The sequence below is a fragment of the Python bivittatus genome, unplaced genomic scaffold, assembly GCF_059951505.1.
Source record: "Python bivittatus isolate LINGU-HERP-01145 unplaced genomic scaffold, Pbiv_v1 ctg000080_np1212, whole genome shotgun sequence".
Taxonomy (NCBI): Eukaryota; Metazoa; Chordata; class Lepidosauria; order Squamata; family Pythonidae; genus Python; species Python bivittatus.
In genome coordinates, this window is record NW_028277035.1 from 21,260,622 (window position 1) to 21,276,644 (window position 16,023).

The 16,023-nt window shown below is 37.6% G+C and overlaps 1 protein-coding gene across 10 annotated transcripts in view; it reads right to left on the minus strand.

The window, feature by feature from the left end:
* Positions 1-16,023, minus strand: part of HTR4 (5-hydroxytryptamine receptor 4) — a 239,355-nt gene that overhangs the window by 40,915 nt on the left and 182,417 nt on the right. For 2 of the 10 annotated variants that reach the window (XM_088133631.1, XM_088133632.1), the window contains exon 8: positions 8,484-8,559. The exons of the other annotated variants lie outside the window; for them this stretch is intronic. In XM_088133631.1, the coding sequence (XP_087989757.1) occupies positions 8,499-8,559 (61 nt within the window). In that variant the 3' untranslated portion in view covers positions 8,484-8,498. The remainder of the gene's footprint in view (positions 1-8,483; positions 8,560-16,023) is intronic. 10 annotated transcript variants of the gene reach the window in all.

Below are 16,023 nucleotides of genomic sequence, written 5' to 3' on the forward strand. Positions count from 1 at the left end.
TCTAAGAAGATGCACTTTTTCTGCTAACCAACAACTTTGAACATTTTGTTACCTTGCTCTACCCTCAGAGGCAAGGCCACAAGGGTAAATATTACAAGTGTTTATAGGCCCCAAGGTTCACTTTTTTTAGCATTCAGGAAATGTCCCAGTTCACGTACAATTGATTTGGAAACTTTGAAATTCAACTTGTATCTGAATCTCTGAGGTTTCCATTGGGTATCAATAGATATCAAAACTAGATGTATTATCATACCAAGATAAAAAGCTTCAAGGAGATTTCTGGGATATAATTAAGAATATGAGGCACTAATGTTTCTGACTTATTTACTATATTTCTATTAAGATCGAAGCTTAGCGTACAACATTATAACAATTAAAGCACACCTGATTCAAATTTTATCAACATATTCAGCAAAAGAACTGCACTTTACAAGTGAAAAAGAACAGCCACTACAAAGCAACAGCTTCTAAGAAGTGTTCAAGGGCAGTTGATGGAGGGGCATTGTATAAGGCAGTTTAAGAGATTATCACAGCTGAAGAATGGTAGCACATGAAGTTGTGCAGTCAGCAAAATAAATGTTATTTTTAAAAATCTTCTATAGTTGCCAAAAGTATTTAGGAGTAAACCAAAATCAAGAAGCTAATTCAATTGTATTTCTGGTCTTTAAAAAAATCATAAGTAGCTTTCCTAGATTTCAAGCTCAATCACCTATTAAAAGTTCATTATTATTTTGATTCAGTTATTTGTTAACTCTTATCCATGAACTAGTTCAGAATACCATCAGTTGTGGGTTGGATAACATTACGTTGTCTAAGTTGTCATATTATTCATGACACATTATATACATTCTGATCTTCTCACCTTCTGGTTATATAAATATTTGACATAATATTCTGCTCATATACTTTGAACTACCGAAGTATGAACACCTTGAATTCCCAACAAGTCCTGCAGGTGATCTAGAGGAATTTATGATGAATTGCATCAAAAGCCAGAGAAATACAGGAGAATCCAGCATTCATACTTTCCTGTACATTTCCAACTGATTTGAAATAGAAGCAGAAGTCCTCTCACCACTCAGGAATATATGAAGCTGCCTTTCACTTTGTTAAATAATGATATACTTAGTTGGCTCCAAAGTGGATTCTTCACTATACTTCAATATTGATTAAAACACCCACTATTCCAATTTTCTAATTCTTGAAGAAGCCAGAGAAGATACCACTTATTCCAGTAAGAGATAATTAGCATAGTTACAAATAGAAATAATGGCGAGCATATTTATTTTCACAGAAGTGGCCAAAAGGAATTATACTTTCATTCAGCATAGTAGTAAAATGGTAAAGCACTAATAAAAAGTATTCTTGAGAGATGAAATTCAACTGGTGCAAAGAGTGGCAGCCAGGTTGCTAACCAGTGAAAATATGGGGAACATGCCACCCATATGGAAACAACTGCAATGGCTTCCAATTGTTTGAAGGCACAATAAAGTGGTGTTTTGTTGTTTTACCCATTTATGAGTTCCTGAGAGAAGCAGGAAAAAGCACGCCAACTAACCCGCATCTCCCTCTGCTGACCACTGGCAGCCTATCTTCAGGGAACCCTTGAAGGAGAGGAAAAGTTGTGAGTTTTTCAAAGGCCATGGCATACTAAACTGTGAGGAGCCTCTCTGAAGTCAATAAAAGTCTTTGGTAGTAGTATTTCACACTGAAGTAGCAGCCTCAGATTATGGATAAATTTTATTGTAGCCTTCCACAGCCTTCCACTAATGCCTTATAGATATGATGGGAGTAAAAGACTCAGAATTCCCGGACTGCATGATCAACTCCATGCCTTCTAGAGGACGCCAAGAATGCCCAGATGGTATCCTACTGAGTGGAGATGGTGGAACTTATTCTAGCAAAAATCTCCACGTGTTTATCTGAGACATTTTTTATCATCTCAATGTACTTCAAAACTGAACCTGTTTTAAAAGGCAGAGTATAAATTGAAGAAATAGATAATAATTTCTTGATGTAGTCCCGTCTTGACCCTCAGGTCAACAGGACAGGCCTCTCAAATATACTTGTGAATTCTGAGGTTTCTTTCTCATGCACCTGAGAGAGGACCTTCCTTGGTTGCTCCCAAGCCTCAGAATGAACTTCCTCAGTTGTTATTCAGCACCAGTTTTTAGAAAAGAAGTTAAGACTTTCCTCTTTAGCCAGCTATTTCTTTCCTGTTTGAATTAGTAGTGATCTTAATTGTTTTTTTCCCCTGATTATTAGCTGCCTTCAGTGTCCTTCAAGATGATAATAACCACAACCACCTGCAAAATAATTTTCCATGAGACTTAACAATTATAATTAAAACAAATAATTTTCATGGCCAAGAAGAAGCAGGACATGGTTATTTGCCTTTAGAAAACAATGCACTGTTACACTTTCTGTAATGTAAACATTGCTCAGAATAAAACCCTTTAGAACAATACTTTTGCATGGATGTCCACATAAATTCTATGGGTTTGTTTTCGTTTTAAGTCAGTTAAATAAAATGTGAAGTTTTGGAATAATTTATATGTTCAGCATGTTTTAGAAGTTTCAATATATAATGGAAACAAAGATTGTCCCAAATTTAACATATTGCCATTACCTAAAACCTCCAAGGATTATTTATTTATTACAATTGTTTATAAGCTACCTAATGCAAGTTTGCAACTTGCATTCATTAAAACATCCATTAACTCAATAAAATAAATCAATAAAGTATGTTATGACTCAAGATACAGTAGTAAATCCTCAACTGTTGGGGACAGCAACAAAATTAGTTTCTGGCTTCTTGACGTCTTGGCTGTCCAAACTAGATCTCCCACCCAATCCCAGGAATCTAAAGGAAGTGCTGCTGCTCCCTCAAGGATACATCCAGTGTCTCAAGACCTGGAGAAGCATTAATCGGTAAAATCCTCATTCCTCTGACCTGCACCTCTCCAAAGAAGGCAATGATTAGAGACAATATGCTAAATTATAAAGATCTAAAGATATGGGGTTACTAAAAAGTCTCTCCTAGCCAGATTGTAGACACTGCCAGCTATTTCAGAAAGCATTAGAGTAATATACTTTTTTATATCCAGACTGCAGGATCTCTCTCCATGGTCCTGAATATCAATTTCTCAGTATCTATAACAACTATCTGGATTCCTTGTTCTGCATGTCTTAGGTTTCTGCCATCAGCTGGTTTCTATGCCACATCCTTTGATTGAACCATCACTGAACAGGAACTGAGATGATGCAAGTAAATATCAAGCAGCACAACACTCTGTGCTGAATGAGTACATTTCCATTCATGCAGCATAATCTTCCTGTACCTTCTACCCCAGGGGCCACCACTCTCAAACTGTCCAGAAAAGGTTTAAGGGTAAATATGGCAGGCAGTAAGAGAAGAATTAAAGTGTCCCATAGACAGAAGCTATGCTTCAGGAGGAAGCTATCAATGGATTCCCATATAGTCCACTAACAGATAATTTACTAAATGTTTTGTAATAAATGTATAAGATTCCTGTTACGTCTTTCCAATAAATTCAACTGATGCAATATCAACAAATGTCATGTACACCTAAATATCTATTTACATTATCATACACGTAGCAACTTTCTATCTTATAAATTAAAACTCACACTTAATCTCTCCATATTTCCTTTTCTACTGAGAAAGTTTTCACAGGGATTCTGTCCTTTGGCTCATAACAATAATGAATTAGAATCAACCTCTCTGTTTATCAGCCTTGAATGAGCTTGATGTTCCTTCACTTATGTACTTGGCAGTTTCCTACAACCACAACTCCCTTTATCCCTCCATCCATGCTTCCTTTGCAGACTGTCAGCATTAATCATTTGATCATAATTGGTACTGCTAATTCCCTTCTAAGATGAATCACTCTGTTCTTAAATTGCCTTAGCAACATGAATGTATTTCTGCTGGAGTCTAATCAACACTCAGACTTTGAAGTCTGACAAATATGATCTAGTCTTGTCAACGGCAAATTGTAGAATGTGTTCTTGATTCGAATCCATCATCCCATAAAGATGTTTTAACATGGAAATAACAGTGTGAGGAACACATGCCTGGTCTAGGGAGTATAACAGCAGATATCAGGCTATAGAATTTCAATTGACAGAATTGAATTGTCCAAGTGGAATTTATTCTAGTTTTCCAGATCTTAATTTATTAATTTTTTTAATGTGGATAAGATATGATTCTTAGTGGGAATGGGATTCTGCCTACAAAACACACATTTTGCAGAAGTTCTCCAGGAATTTTCCTAGAAATAGTAGAGAAAAGATAAACTTGATCCACATCTTTGCAATGAAACCAGATATTGTCAGGATGAAAAACAGCAGTAGGAGTTTTCCCAAGCACCCTTTAACTCTTAACTATTCATTCCAGTCTTTAGGTTTTATCAACTGTAAAACAGCTGTATTTAATTTGCTGATACATTTTGCAGACTTATAGATACAGTAAAAATTAGAAATTCTTCTATAAATAAATACACTTAAATAGCAGCCAGTAAATTCAAGGGAGCAAATATTTAGCTAGTTAAAAAGAAGGAATTGAGTATTGATCCAGACCAATAAAAAGATATGAAATAATGAGATGAAAAGATGCCACTTAAAAATAAAATAATAAACACCCCAAAACTGAAACATATAATTAAAATAATGTACCAGAATACATATCAAATTATATCACAATAAAGCAATACTTGGACTTACCCCACCTGAAGCAATTCCTTATGTTCCATCACAGCCAGTATACAAAGCCCAGCTACACTACCTGAGATCTCAATGTTCTATCAGTTAGGAGGTTGTGATAGTCACCCTCAACCCTGCTGAAATATTGTGTTGTGATTGAGGAAATATATGTACCCCAAATATCTCTATAAAAGAGGCAGTACAACAGTCCATGACCCACAGTTTCAATTTTCCCCCTCACTACTTGGGCAGAGAGGTTATCCTTTAGGAATGTTGCAGAACCTGCCCTCCAAAAAAGGAGATTACAGCATGCCAATGTAAACGCTCTTCTGATATTTTCGGATGCAATATAATAATAAGGAGGTACCATGCTTTTTTTTTTCCTGGTTTCACTGGGATAAAGTAAGGTGGACCCTAGCTGAAATCATTTTGGAGGTCAGTATCTCTGGCAACTGCTGAAATAATTATTTGGCCTGTTTCAAACCCATTGAGATCAATGCATTATGTGAAAGTCCACAATACTTTATTGTGGAACTAAGGAATTTCCACCAAGAAGCCTGGAATTTATCTTGAAGAGTGAAAGCAGCTAAACTATTTGAGATGAACATTAATTAAAGACAATAGCTATCCCATGCTGTCTGCACTCAAATTTTAAACCCTGCTATTCCAGCCTCAGCCCAAAGGACTGAGTTTGGGGCACACTGTGGAATTAAAAATACGTCCCTTACAAAACCTGATTGAACAGCTTCTAACAGTTCTGTGTCCTTATATGCACATATTTGAAAACAATAATATACCATCTGGATAATCACCTCCTTTCACAGATAAAAACCTTAAGACAGTGGGTACTTTCCTTTAACTTTTTCTTTTAAACACCGAATTTGGGTCCTCCAAGTGTCTGTAGCATAGAAAACAATTCTGAGATATTTAAAGGTCTGAACCTACTCAATAACGTTCCTGTTAATTTTCCATCTGTTTACTGACCATAATTTTCATTTTTGATAGTATCTGTTCATTAGAAGGCAGCTGATCTTAAAGCTTTCTTAGTCCAATTAGTAAACTTCACATCATCTGCATATAAAAGTAAAGCAACATGTCAACCAGACATACTTGGAGTGCTCTTCCAGTTTTGTGAGTTTTCACAGCATATCATTGATATAAAAATTAAATAGTAAAGGAGCTAAAATCCACCCTTGTTTAAAACCATTGGAAATAGGCACCACAGCAGAAAACTGTCCTTTGTTATCAAACATTATTTGAATATAGATATGATTGTACAACATTTTAATAAGTGGCAGCAGGCACCTATTACTGGGTGATGTTTCCAGTTTGTTCCACAACTGTTCTCTAGAAACAGAGTCAAAAGCTGTTTTGAAGTCAGTTTTGATCCAACACTTCTGCTATAGTCAAATACAATATTGCAGAGTATAATACAATAATCAGGTTTTGAGGTGTGGATCAGTTGTTTCAAAGATCCCTCTGAGCTTCTTTTCAATAAAGCTTTATACTTCCTTTCTTTATAGGAAAGAAAGGAAGCTTTACAGAAAGCTTTATAGTTCCTTTTTTTGGTTGTGTTTCCTGTCTAGTCTACCTGGTAAGGCTGACAGTCATTCATTTCAAATGCACTAAAATTGGGGTGAGGGTGAGGCTCCATATTTTACCATTACAACCATCCTGCATTTTTTATTTTGAAGTCATTATGACATCGAGGTATCGAGTGGAGAAAACCAATTCTATAATAGGAAATGCTATATGGAGAATCTCATTGAATTAACTGCTTTCCATCATCCTTGGCAATGAAGTTGGCTTTTTTCAGATATCTCTTTTTTTTAATTTAAGGGCGCCTGTTGTACAACATATATTGCAGAGATATTCTCAAGTGTTAAAGGCCATATAAAATAGGTCTCAGTAAAAATGAATGGTCCATGGACAATGTTTACATTACAAATAGCACTTAGTTACATCCCTGTACAAATGTCCTACCTTGAGTGCCATCCAGGAGTAGGGAAATCCATCCATCCATCCATCCATCCATCCATCCATCCATCCATCCATCCATCCATCAACCTATCCAGCCATTCCAGCCAGATAATTAAGTTTAGGCTCACTGCTTTGCTGAAACCTCATAAAATCCATCATCTTTCTTCTACTGAGCAGACAGGTAGAGAAACAAAATTATGAAAGATTCTGACCTACCTTCAGAACACAAGAAAATACCCTCCCTCCCTCCCTCCCTCCCTCCCTCCCTCCCTCCCTCCCTCCCTCCCTTTTGATGTGATAAAACTCTTTTTGTGCATGACTGGTGCGCATACTGCATCACAATATTTTATCCCTATCATTCTACTTGACAAAGACTCTATCACTCTACTTGACAAAGCCATACGCAGGCTCAGAAATATCAAAAAAGCAATTGCCACTTGTCTTGTCCTTTGGATTTGCTAGAAACTGACACATGTGATAATTTGCAATCAATTCTACATAATTTCCTTATAATTTCCTGCCTCATTTTGTCAAGAATAGCCACTGAAAACCCAGAATAAGTTCTGGCGTGGCAAAGCACATTTACTGAAGGCACAGCATTTTATTTCCAGAGGGGCCAACCAGGGTGTCTTTGGGAAGCCGCAAGCAGGGTATCTGGGCAAGCCTATTTTCTCATTTATGTTCCTCAGCAAGCTATTTCTGCAGCCAATATTAGTGTCCTATAAAGCCATCATGATCAGTAACCATGACTAAAGTTAACTTCCATGAATCTAGCATCTTTTAAAAGCCAACTACACTGATGATGTTACTTGATGGTGAATCCCAAGCATCAGTTAAGGACTTCATTTTCCTTAAGTCATTATTCATTTTATTTATTTTTTTCTCCACCGTTAAGATTCTTTTGATAGCCCTAGGTTCTAGTACAGCGAAGAAGAAAAAAAATCCTTTTCCAGTTTCTTCATGGTATGCATAATTCTATAAAGACCAGCTATGACCCCTTTTATTACTCTTTTTTTTTTAAGCTATAAAGCCCAAATCATTGCAAGGTTTTCTTCCAGGAGAGTTGCTCTAGGTTCTTGATTATTTGGACTGGTTTTTCTTTTTTCAGATCAACAAGACATACTTTGATATGCAATGATCAGAACTGTATAGTACATCAGTAGGAACACATTACATACCAGTAGTTTTATTTTTTATTCTTTTCCTAATGATCCCATCACAAAATCTGCCTTTTTCACAGCAGCTGAACTTTGGATGGATGCTTTTATTGAGTTATCCAAGACCACTATCCCTAAGATCTCTTTTCTGGCTAATCAGTGCTAACTCAGGATTTTCTGTTTTGGCTGCCATGTGCATCACTATATAGTTGCCTACATTGAGGTTCGCTGATTATTTTGATGCCATTTTCCCAGTTTGAGACTCCAGTTGCTGCTATTATATTTTCCTGTTTTCCTAGCACACCTTTAGGGCCACATATATGACCTAGAAAAATTCTGGTTCATGAAAATGCCACGGATATGGCTTATCCATTCCTTGCTTCAGTGTCACAGACACCCCCATCTCATTCCCCATAATCTTCCTGGTGAAACCATCAGAGGAACACTGGAGAGCAGAAAGCCTATAGGCCAACTTCTTTAAGCCCTTTTCCAACCAAATGCCAGATGGGATCCATGAAACAATGAAAAAGCTATGGAAGTGTATTAAAAATGATAAATACACATACATGCACATACATGTACAGAAACGTGTAATCCTACATAATAAAATAAAAGACTTACAGGATATATTCAGGGTTAGACAGGAACTGGTCTATTGCAGAACAGCAGGAGGAACTTGGAGATAGTGGAACAGCCACTTTTAGTGCAGGAAGGAAGGACAGACAGAAACAGTGGGATGAGGGAGGAAAGGAAAGAAAAACACAAAACATGGTTAATGAGAGATATATCTCCAAATTATCAGATAATTAAACTCCTAACAAAGTTTGTCCAAATAACGTGGAAGGATTTTGCAACTCCACCACTCCAATGCATCAACTAACTCCTGGAAGAAAGCATTAATGATGGCCCTTAGTATCGTATGTTGTTCATTACTCTGAAAGTGGTAACTAATTCATAAGAGGAGTTCTTTCTTCAGGGTGGTGAAAGAAAGAAGCACAAGCTTGCTTTTTCTAATCCTTTGTCAAGACCTCATGTTTCATTTTGGTTGATATTATAGGATTATCTAAGTTTTACTTAAGAATCCTCTCCTATTAACTTGTTATATTATCTCATTATTCTCAACTGCTTCTTTTACATGGGGCTACATTTAAGAGTGTAGATATTTGCAAGTTTACTGGTCTACCTAGCTCAGTTCCAGGGGTTGAGAGAAGTCATTCTTTACTCTGGATTACAAGTAACTGGGTCTTTTGTATACAAAGCATATGCTCTAGAGAGTTATATCCATTCTTCAGATAATAACAACAGCTTAGTCCTTTCATTCATAAGCTTAGTGCCCATATGCAAAAATCTCCATAGAACCAAATGCGAGCTTTCTTTTCTTTCCTCCTGTTTATTTGCTAAGGGCATACAGTATATACAAATACTAGACCAAGTCACAGACTGCATGCCTTCCATACATCCAGCTCTTTCTTTCCACTTCATCAGGTTGTCGGAATTCCAGACAGATTAACTCAAAATAAGGAAAAATGACTTTCCTTTACAGATAAGAGCCTTCTGGGAAAGAATGTCCAGATGAACATTCTTCTAAACTGCCATAATATCTGGGATTTCTGCCTTTCATGGTGTTTGGTTTCCATGTTCCTTTAATATTATTTTCATTTTATTATTTTACTTCTAGAGAAAGAAAGAGACAAATTTAAGAGTACTACCTCTGAAGTTCAGTTTAAAATAACTTATTTTTAACTTTAGGAAAGTAAGAAAGAGGGCTGTAATTGATTTGTTTGGAAAGAACAAAGACTATCAGAGTCTGCCCACCTTCAATGCTCTAAAAAGAGAGATTTGCAGTCATGCAGTGTGTTTGTTGCATGATCTGTTCCAGACACTTTGGTGCTTGATCACCGTACAATCCCTTCACTATGAGTTATATATGGTCCAATCTTTCTAGCAGTATCACAACATCAAAGCTTTAGAGTAGCAGAGTTGCTTCCAAGCTGGAAAACTTGAGAGGTGACACTTTCCCCATCTTTCTGTTTAACCTTGTGACTGGGGGTGGGTGGCAAAGAAAGAAGGGGTTTGCAGACAGGAAACCCACAATTTATTCCAGATTCTTTTTCACTGGACACCTACCAAGATGCATTATTGTGAGCAAGAACACAATTTATTTTTCAGTTTGCATTCTTCCATAGCCTGAGAGGTTTTCATACAGTTATGAGACTGAATCGGAAGCACTAATATACACTGTGTGCACAATTACTAGGCAAGTGAGTATTTTGACCATATCATCATTTTTATGCATATTTTCCACCTCCAAGCTGTATAAACCTGAATGCTTATTGGATATAAGCATATCAGGTGATGTGTATCTGTGTAATGAGGGAGGGTGTGGCCTAAGGAGATCAACACCCCATATCAAGGTGTGCATAATTATTAGGCAGCTTCTTTTCCTCAGGCAAAATGGGCCAAAAAAGAGATGTAACTGACTCTGAAAAGTCAAAAATTGTAAAAAGTCTTTCAGAGGGATGCAGCACTCTTGAAATTGCTAAGATATTGGGGCGTGACCACAGAACCATCAAACGTTTTGTTGCAAATAGTCAACAGGGTCGCAAGAAATGTGTTGAGAAAAAAAGATGCAAATTAACTGCCAAAGATTTGAGAAGAATCAAACATGAAGCTACCAGGAACCCATTATCCTCCAGCACTGTCATATTCCAGAACTGCAACCTACCTGGAGTGCCCAGAAGTACAAGGTGTTCAGGGCTTAGAGACATGGCCAAGGTAAGGAAGGCTGAAATTGGATCACCACTGAACAAGACACATAAATTGAAACGGCAAGACTGGGCCAAGAAATATCTGAAGACAGATTTTTCAAAGGTTTTATGGACTGATGAGATGAGAGGGACCAGATGGATGGGCCTGTGACTGGATCAGTAATGGGCACAGAGCTCCACTTTGACTCAAATGCCAGCAAGGTGGAGGTGGGGTACTGGTATGAGCTGGTATTATTACAAATGAGCTAGTTGGACCTTTTCAGGTTGAAGATGGACTCAAAATCAACTCCCAAACCTACTGCCAGTTTTTAGAAGACACTTTCTTCATGCAGAGGTACAAGAAAAAGTCTGCATCTTTCAAGAAGACCATGATGTTTATGCAGGACAATGCTCCCTTCCTCACCTGACCTAAACCCTATTGAGAACTTGTGGGCCCTTCTCAAATGGGAGATTTACAGTGAAGGAAAACAGTACACCTCTCTGAACAGTGTCTGGGAGGCTGTGGTTGCTGCTCCTGACAAAAAGTTGATCATCAACAGATCAAGAAACTGACAAGCTCCATGAATGGAAGGCTTATGACTGTTATTGCAAAGAAGAGGGGCTATATTGGTCACTGATTTTTTGTTTGAAATATCAGAAATGTTTATTTGTAAATTTTGAGTTGTTTGTTTATTATTCTCACTTTAACAGATGGAAATAAATGAGATGGGGGAATTTTCATTTTTCATTTAGTTGTATAATAATTCTGCATACTAATAGTTGCCCAATAATTGTGCACACATAGATATGCTCCTAAGAAAGCCAAAACCTCACTTTTACTTTCTTAAATATTCAGGTTTGAGGTTTATTAACATTTTGGATTGTCCGAGAGCACTGTAGTTGTTCAATAACGAAATTCATCCTCAAAAATACAACTTGCCTAATAATTATGCACGCAGTGTAGATAGACTAAAACTAAAGCAAATTTAGAGGTAAATGTGTGGTCCCATTCCTCATTCAATTGCACTGTTGTAAGTGGCTCCAGGCAAATGCTTGTGCTTGTTGGGAGTAAAACAAGTGCCACAGCTTGCTTGGGCCTCAGAAACATTTATATTAGTGGCTATTGAGAAACGTATCAGCGTTTTACTTGCCCAGTAGGAAAAAACTGTCAAAATAATTTGTCCCGAATAAAATTAATGCCAGAACTTTAAAAAACAGTTTAATTTGAAAATGACCAAAGGAAGAGAAAACAGTCTTGACTTTCAAAACTAGCAGGTAAAAGGTTGGCAAGTGGATTTTGGCTGGCAGAAACAAAATACCAATAAAGATTTTGAGATGCCAGATGGTGTTTACTTTGGGGCTAACTTGCTTATGTACATTGCTTGCTCGCTAAGAAGTCATTATGAACATTTGTAAACAAATCATTTATCACAAGAGGCAGAGAGATGGGAAGGGAGAACTAAGATGTAAGCAACTCGGAGATCATCTATTTCAACAGTACAGTGCCAAGTCCACTACCAAAGCATCTGTGACAGATGGCCATCCAGACTCCACTTAAACACTTCTAGAAAAGGAGGGTCCACTATCCCCTCCCCCTTTATGAACAGCTCTGTTCATTAGGAAATTCTTCCTGGCATCCAATCAGAATCTTTTTCCTTGTAATTTGAACCCATTGTTTCTTATTCTGTCTTCTGGAACAACTCTGTACAATTCTGCCCAACTTTTATAATCTTCTTCAAAGATTTTTGAAGACAGCTGTTAGGTTTCCCCAGAGACTTTGTCCAAGCTAAATGTATCCAGGGCCTCTTATTATTCCTTGTAAGTTTTTCTTTCTAGGCCCATTGTTATCTTAGTTGATCTCCTCTGGACATGCTTAAGTTTGTGAATGTGCTTCCCAAAATGTTGCACCTAGAACTGGATGTAATATTTTAGATGTAACCAATCTAACCAATGCAGAATAGTGAGATATGATGACACTTCATGATACTTCTAGTGATGCAGCCCAATACTGCATTTGCTTTTTTCCCAACTGCATCACATTGTTGGCTGTAAAGGGAAGAGGGAATGGCCTTGAGAGACAGGAGGAAAAACCACTACCAAGACAATGGTCAGATAAAAGATGCCTGAGTCCAGGACAGGAATGTAATCTGAGTCAACGTCTCAGACAAGCCCCTCCCTAGTTCTCACCAAGATGAAGGGATGGTGAGAAAAATCAAAGGATGGGAAAGAACATACTGGGCAGCAGCACATGTAAAACGTTCTCTGTGTTTTAGTGGATCACATGCTGGACAAGCAAACCGGTAGAGAAACAAAGGAACATGGGAAGACTGAAGTTTTTTGAACAGTGTATGGGTACATTTTTAGCTCTTTGTCATCAGGCTAAATGTTTTCATGATCCTGAGGCACTTAGTATCTTCTGTTTAACTGGTGTTCAGCTTGAAGACTGAACGTATGGTAGGATTGAAGACAAGTTTGAAAGTTCTGTCATCACCATAACTGCAGACTGGCCCATTCAGACTTGCAAGATTCTGTTATTATAGCTTTACAATAAAAGTAGTACTGTCTTACATGACATTGGATTCCTAGTCTGATCTAACTTGAAGGGCTGACATTACTTATATCAAGCCTGTGATCTTTTTCATGTGTACTGCTGCCCAGCATGCTCTTTCCCATCCTTTGATTTTTCTTGCCATTAATTTTTCCTATCCAATTCAGAAAAGTTGCATTTTTCCTGTTGAAATTCATCTTGCTGGTTTCTGCCAATTGTTCCAGCTTGTCAAAGTTCTTCTAAATTTTGATACTTCCTCTAAGGTGTTTGGTATCCCCTCTATTTGCAAATGTGGTAATAATATTTTTAAATGCTTGCCATCTTTTATCTTTTATTGATTGTACTGTAATTTCTTTGATTGTTTTAAGCCTCCCAGACTCGTTGAGAGTTTGGCAGCATACAAGTTTAATAAATTATTATTAAGTTAAATACCACAGAGCCCTGTAGTAGGTCACTCAAAACCTAACACAAAGCCATTGCTGTATACCTACTGGGTAACTTTTAGCTCACTGAGTACCATTCATCAAATGGTAGCACAGGCTAGGCCACATTTTGTTATCTGCTCTATTAGAGTCTAATGGGAGATTTATCAAATGCTTTGCTGAAGTAAAGGTATTGTCAACAAAACTGGTCACTCAGCTCAAAAGGGAGATCAGGCTGGTATGTCATGATTTATTTTTTTATAAACCTGTGTTGGCTTATGCATTATTTTCTAAATCCTCACAAACTAATTAATAATATGTTACATAGTTTTGCCTGGTATTGATATCAAGATGATTTGTTTGAAATTACTGGAGTTCTCTTTTTTCATCTTTTTGAAGGTACAAACAACATTTGCCATTTTCCAATCCTCTAGCACTAGGCTGATCATGAGACACACATGAAGGAGCTCTGGGATGACATCTCCAAATTCTTCAAGCCTCTTGGATATAACTGGTCTGCCTCAGGAGACTTAAACTTGTTCACGGTAGCCTGGTGCTCCATAACTATCTCTCTATTGAGTTGCTACTCCCTCCTTCTATCAATTGTTCAGTTATGACTCACTTTCTATCATAACTTCCATATTTTAAATGTTCAGAAATCCAGTATGTGTGAGTCAGTATTGTTTTATTAAAATAATGCACACTAAGCAAGTATGCATGGAAATGCCTTCATAACACTTTTGTAGTTTAATGCTCAGATCTGCAGGAATCCTGAAAGTGGGAAGGCAGTAGTGAACTATCGTCCAGCGGAAACAGAGAATGGAAATCACAGACTCGATCTTCCACTGTCCAATCTAATTCTGGCAAGGAGAAGTCTGCAGAGATCAGCAGGTCTTGTGTCACGGGTAATTGCTACTGTTATCACTTTCATGGGAAAGTTTTGAATGCATTCAACTGAATTTGATTATAACCCCCTGCAGATCTTCACAGTTAACGAGAGATCTACAGATGGGCCAGTCTGCAGGCAAGCTGATGACAGCTTTCAAATTTGTCCTCAGTCCTATCATACTTTTAGCCTCTAAGCCAAATAAACAGAAGACAACAGGAGCCTCAGAACCATAAAGACATTTAGCCTGCTGACCAAGAGCTAAAAATGTACACATAGCCTGTTTCAAAAAAACTTCAGTCTTCCCATGTTCCTTTGCTTCCCTGCATGTTTGCTTCAAAGAAAGTGGGTAAGGAAGTAAGAGAAGATTTGCATGAGCAACCATGTCACCTCACTAGTTTTTGCTCTTATGTAACCTTCATAGATCTCATGAGATGTTAGAACCTAAATTTCACTTCCCTAAAATTCTATGCTCATTATTTTCTATCCATAGCTGCTGTGAAGTTTTCATCAAATGTAATCATAACTTTCTCTACCTTCACAGATGAATCTGGTCTCTAAGCAACCAAAAAGGCTCAGCATTGTACCAGATTAGCTAGCAATGAAAAAAGAAAAAAAACAAACCCCACATACATTCATTCTATTTACAACAGTGTTCTCATGGGCTGCATGGTACAAACAAGTTTATACAATGGCAAGAGTGGTTATAGATATTGTTTTAACCCTCAGGAAAAACGTGTGTACAAAAACCTGGCCTGGGGATTAACATTGCCAAATGTTTTCTTAAACTACACTATTCTGAATAAATTGTTAGTTATGGTTTGCCTGTCAAAGGGCTGTGCAAATGTGGATCAACATGGAAAACCTTGTTGTGACTAAGCTAATGAAAGAGATTGTATTCAAGGAGAAAGCAGGACATTTTCCAATGCAAAGAGGTTTTGAAATGGTTTGGCTACAACTGCCATAGACAAGAACAAGGCATACATATATAAATCCTAATCTGTGACACTCTTATACTCAGATTAAAGATCATCTTTTCAGCAGGTGATTTCTGAAAGTACACAGGATAAAGAAAGACATTCTCCTGTGATGGTGGATTGCTTAGGAGAGCTTCAAATTCTTTTAACCAGGTACTTCATGTGCTTGCTCTTCCTCCCTCCCTCCTTCTTGCTTTCTTTCTGCTTTCAAATCAGTGTGACTCCTGATGACTGCCTGGACAAGTCCCTGCAATTTTCTTGGCAAGGTTGAAAGTGGTTTGCCCTTGCCTGCTTCCTAGGGTTGAGAGAGTGAGTGGCCCAAAGTCATCCAGTTGGCTTTGTGCCCAAGACAGGACTAGAACTTACGGTCTCCTGGTTTCTAGCCTGGTGCCTTAACCACTACATCACACAGGCTCTCCACGTCATGCTGCTCAGTTACAAATACTGCTTGGCAAATAGGAAGGACCACACAGGGAAGAGAAATGCTACATAAATCTCTTTTTGGAAGTTACCACAATTCCAGAGCAAGAGAAAATGTGGATTAAACTCCTCTGTTCTTTTACAATAGAAGCAACAGCAAT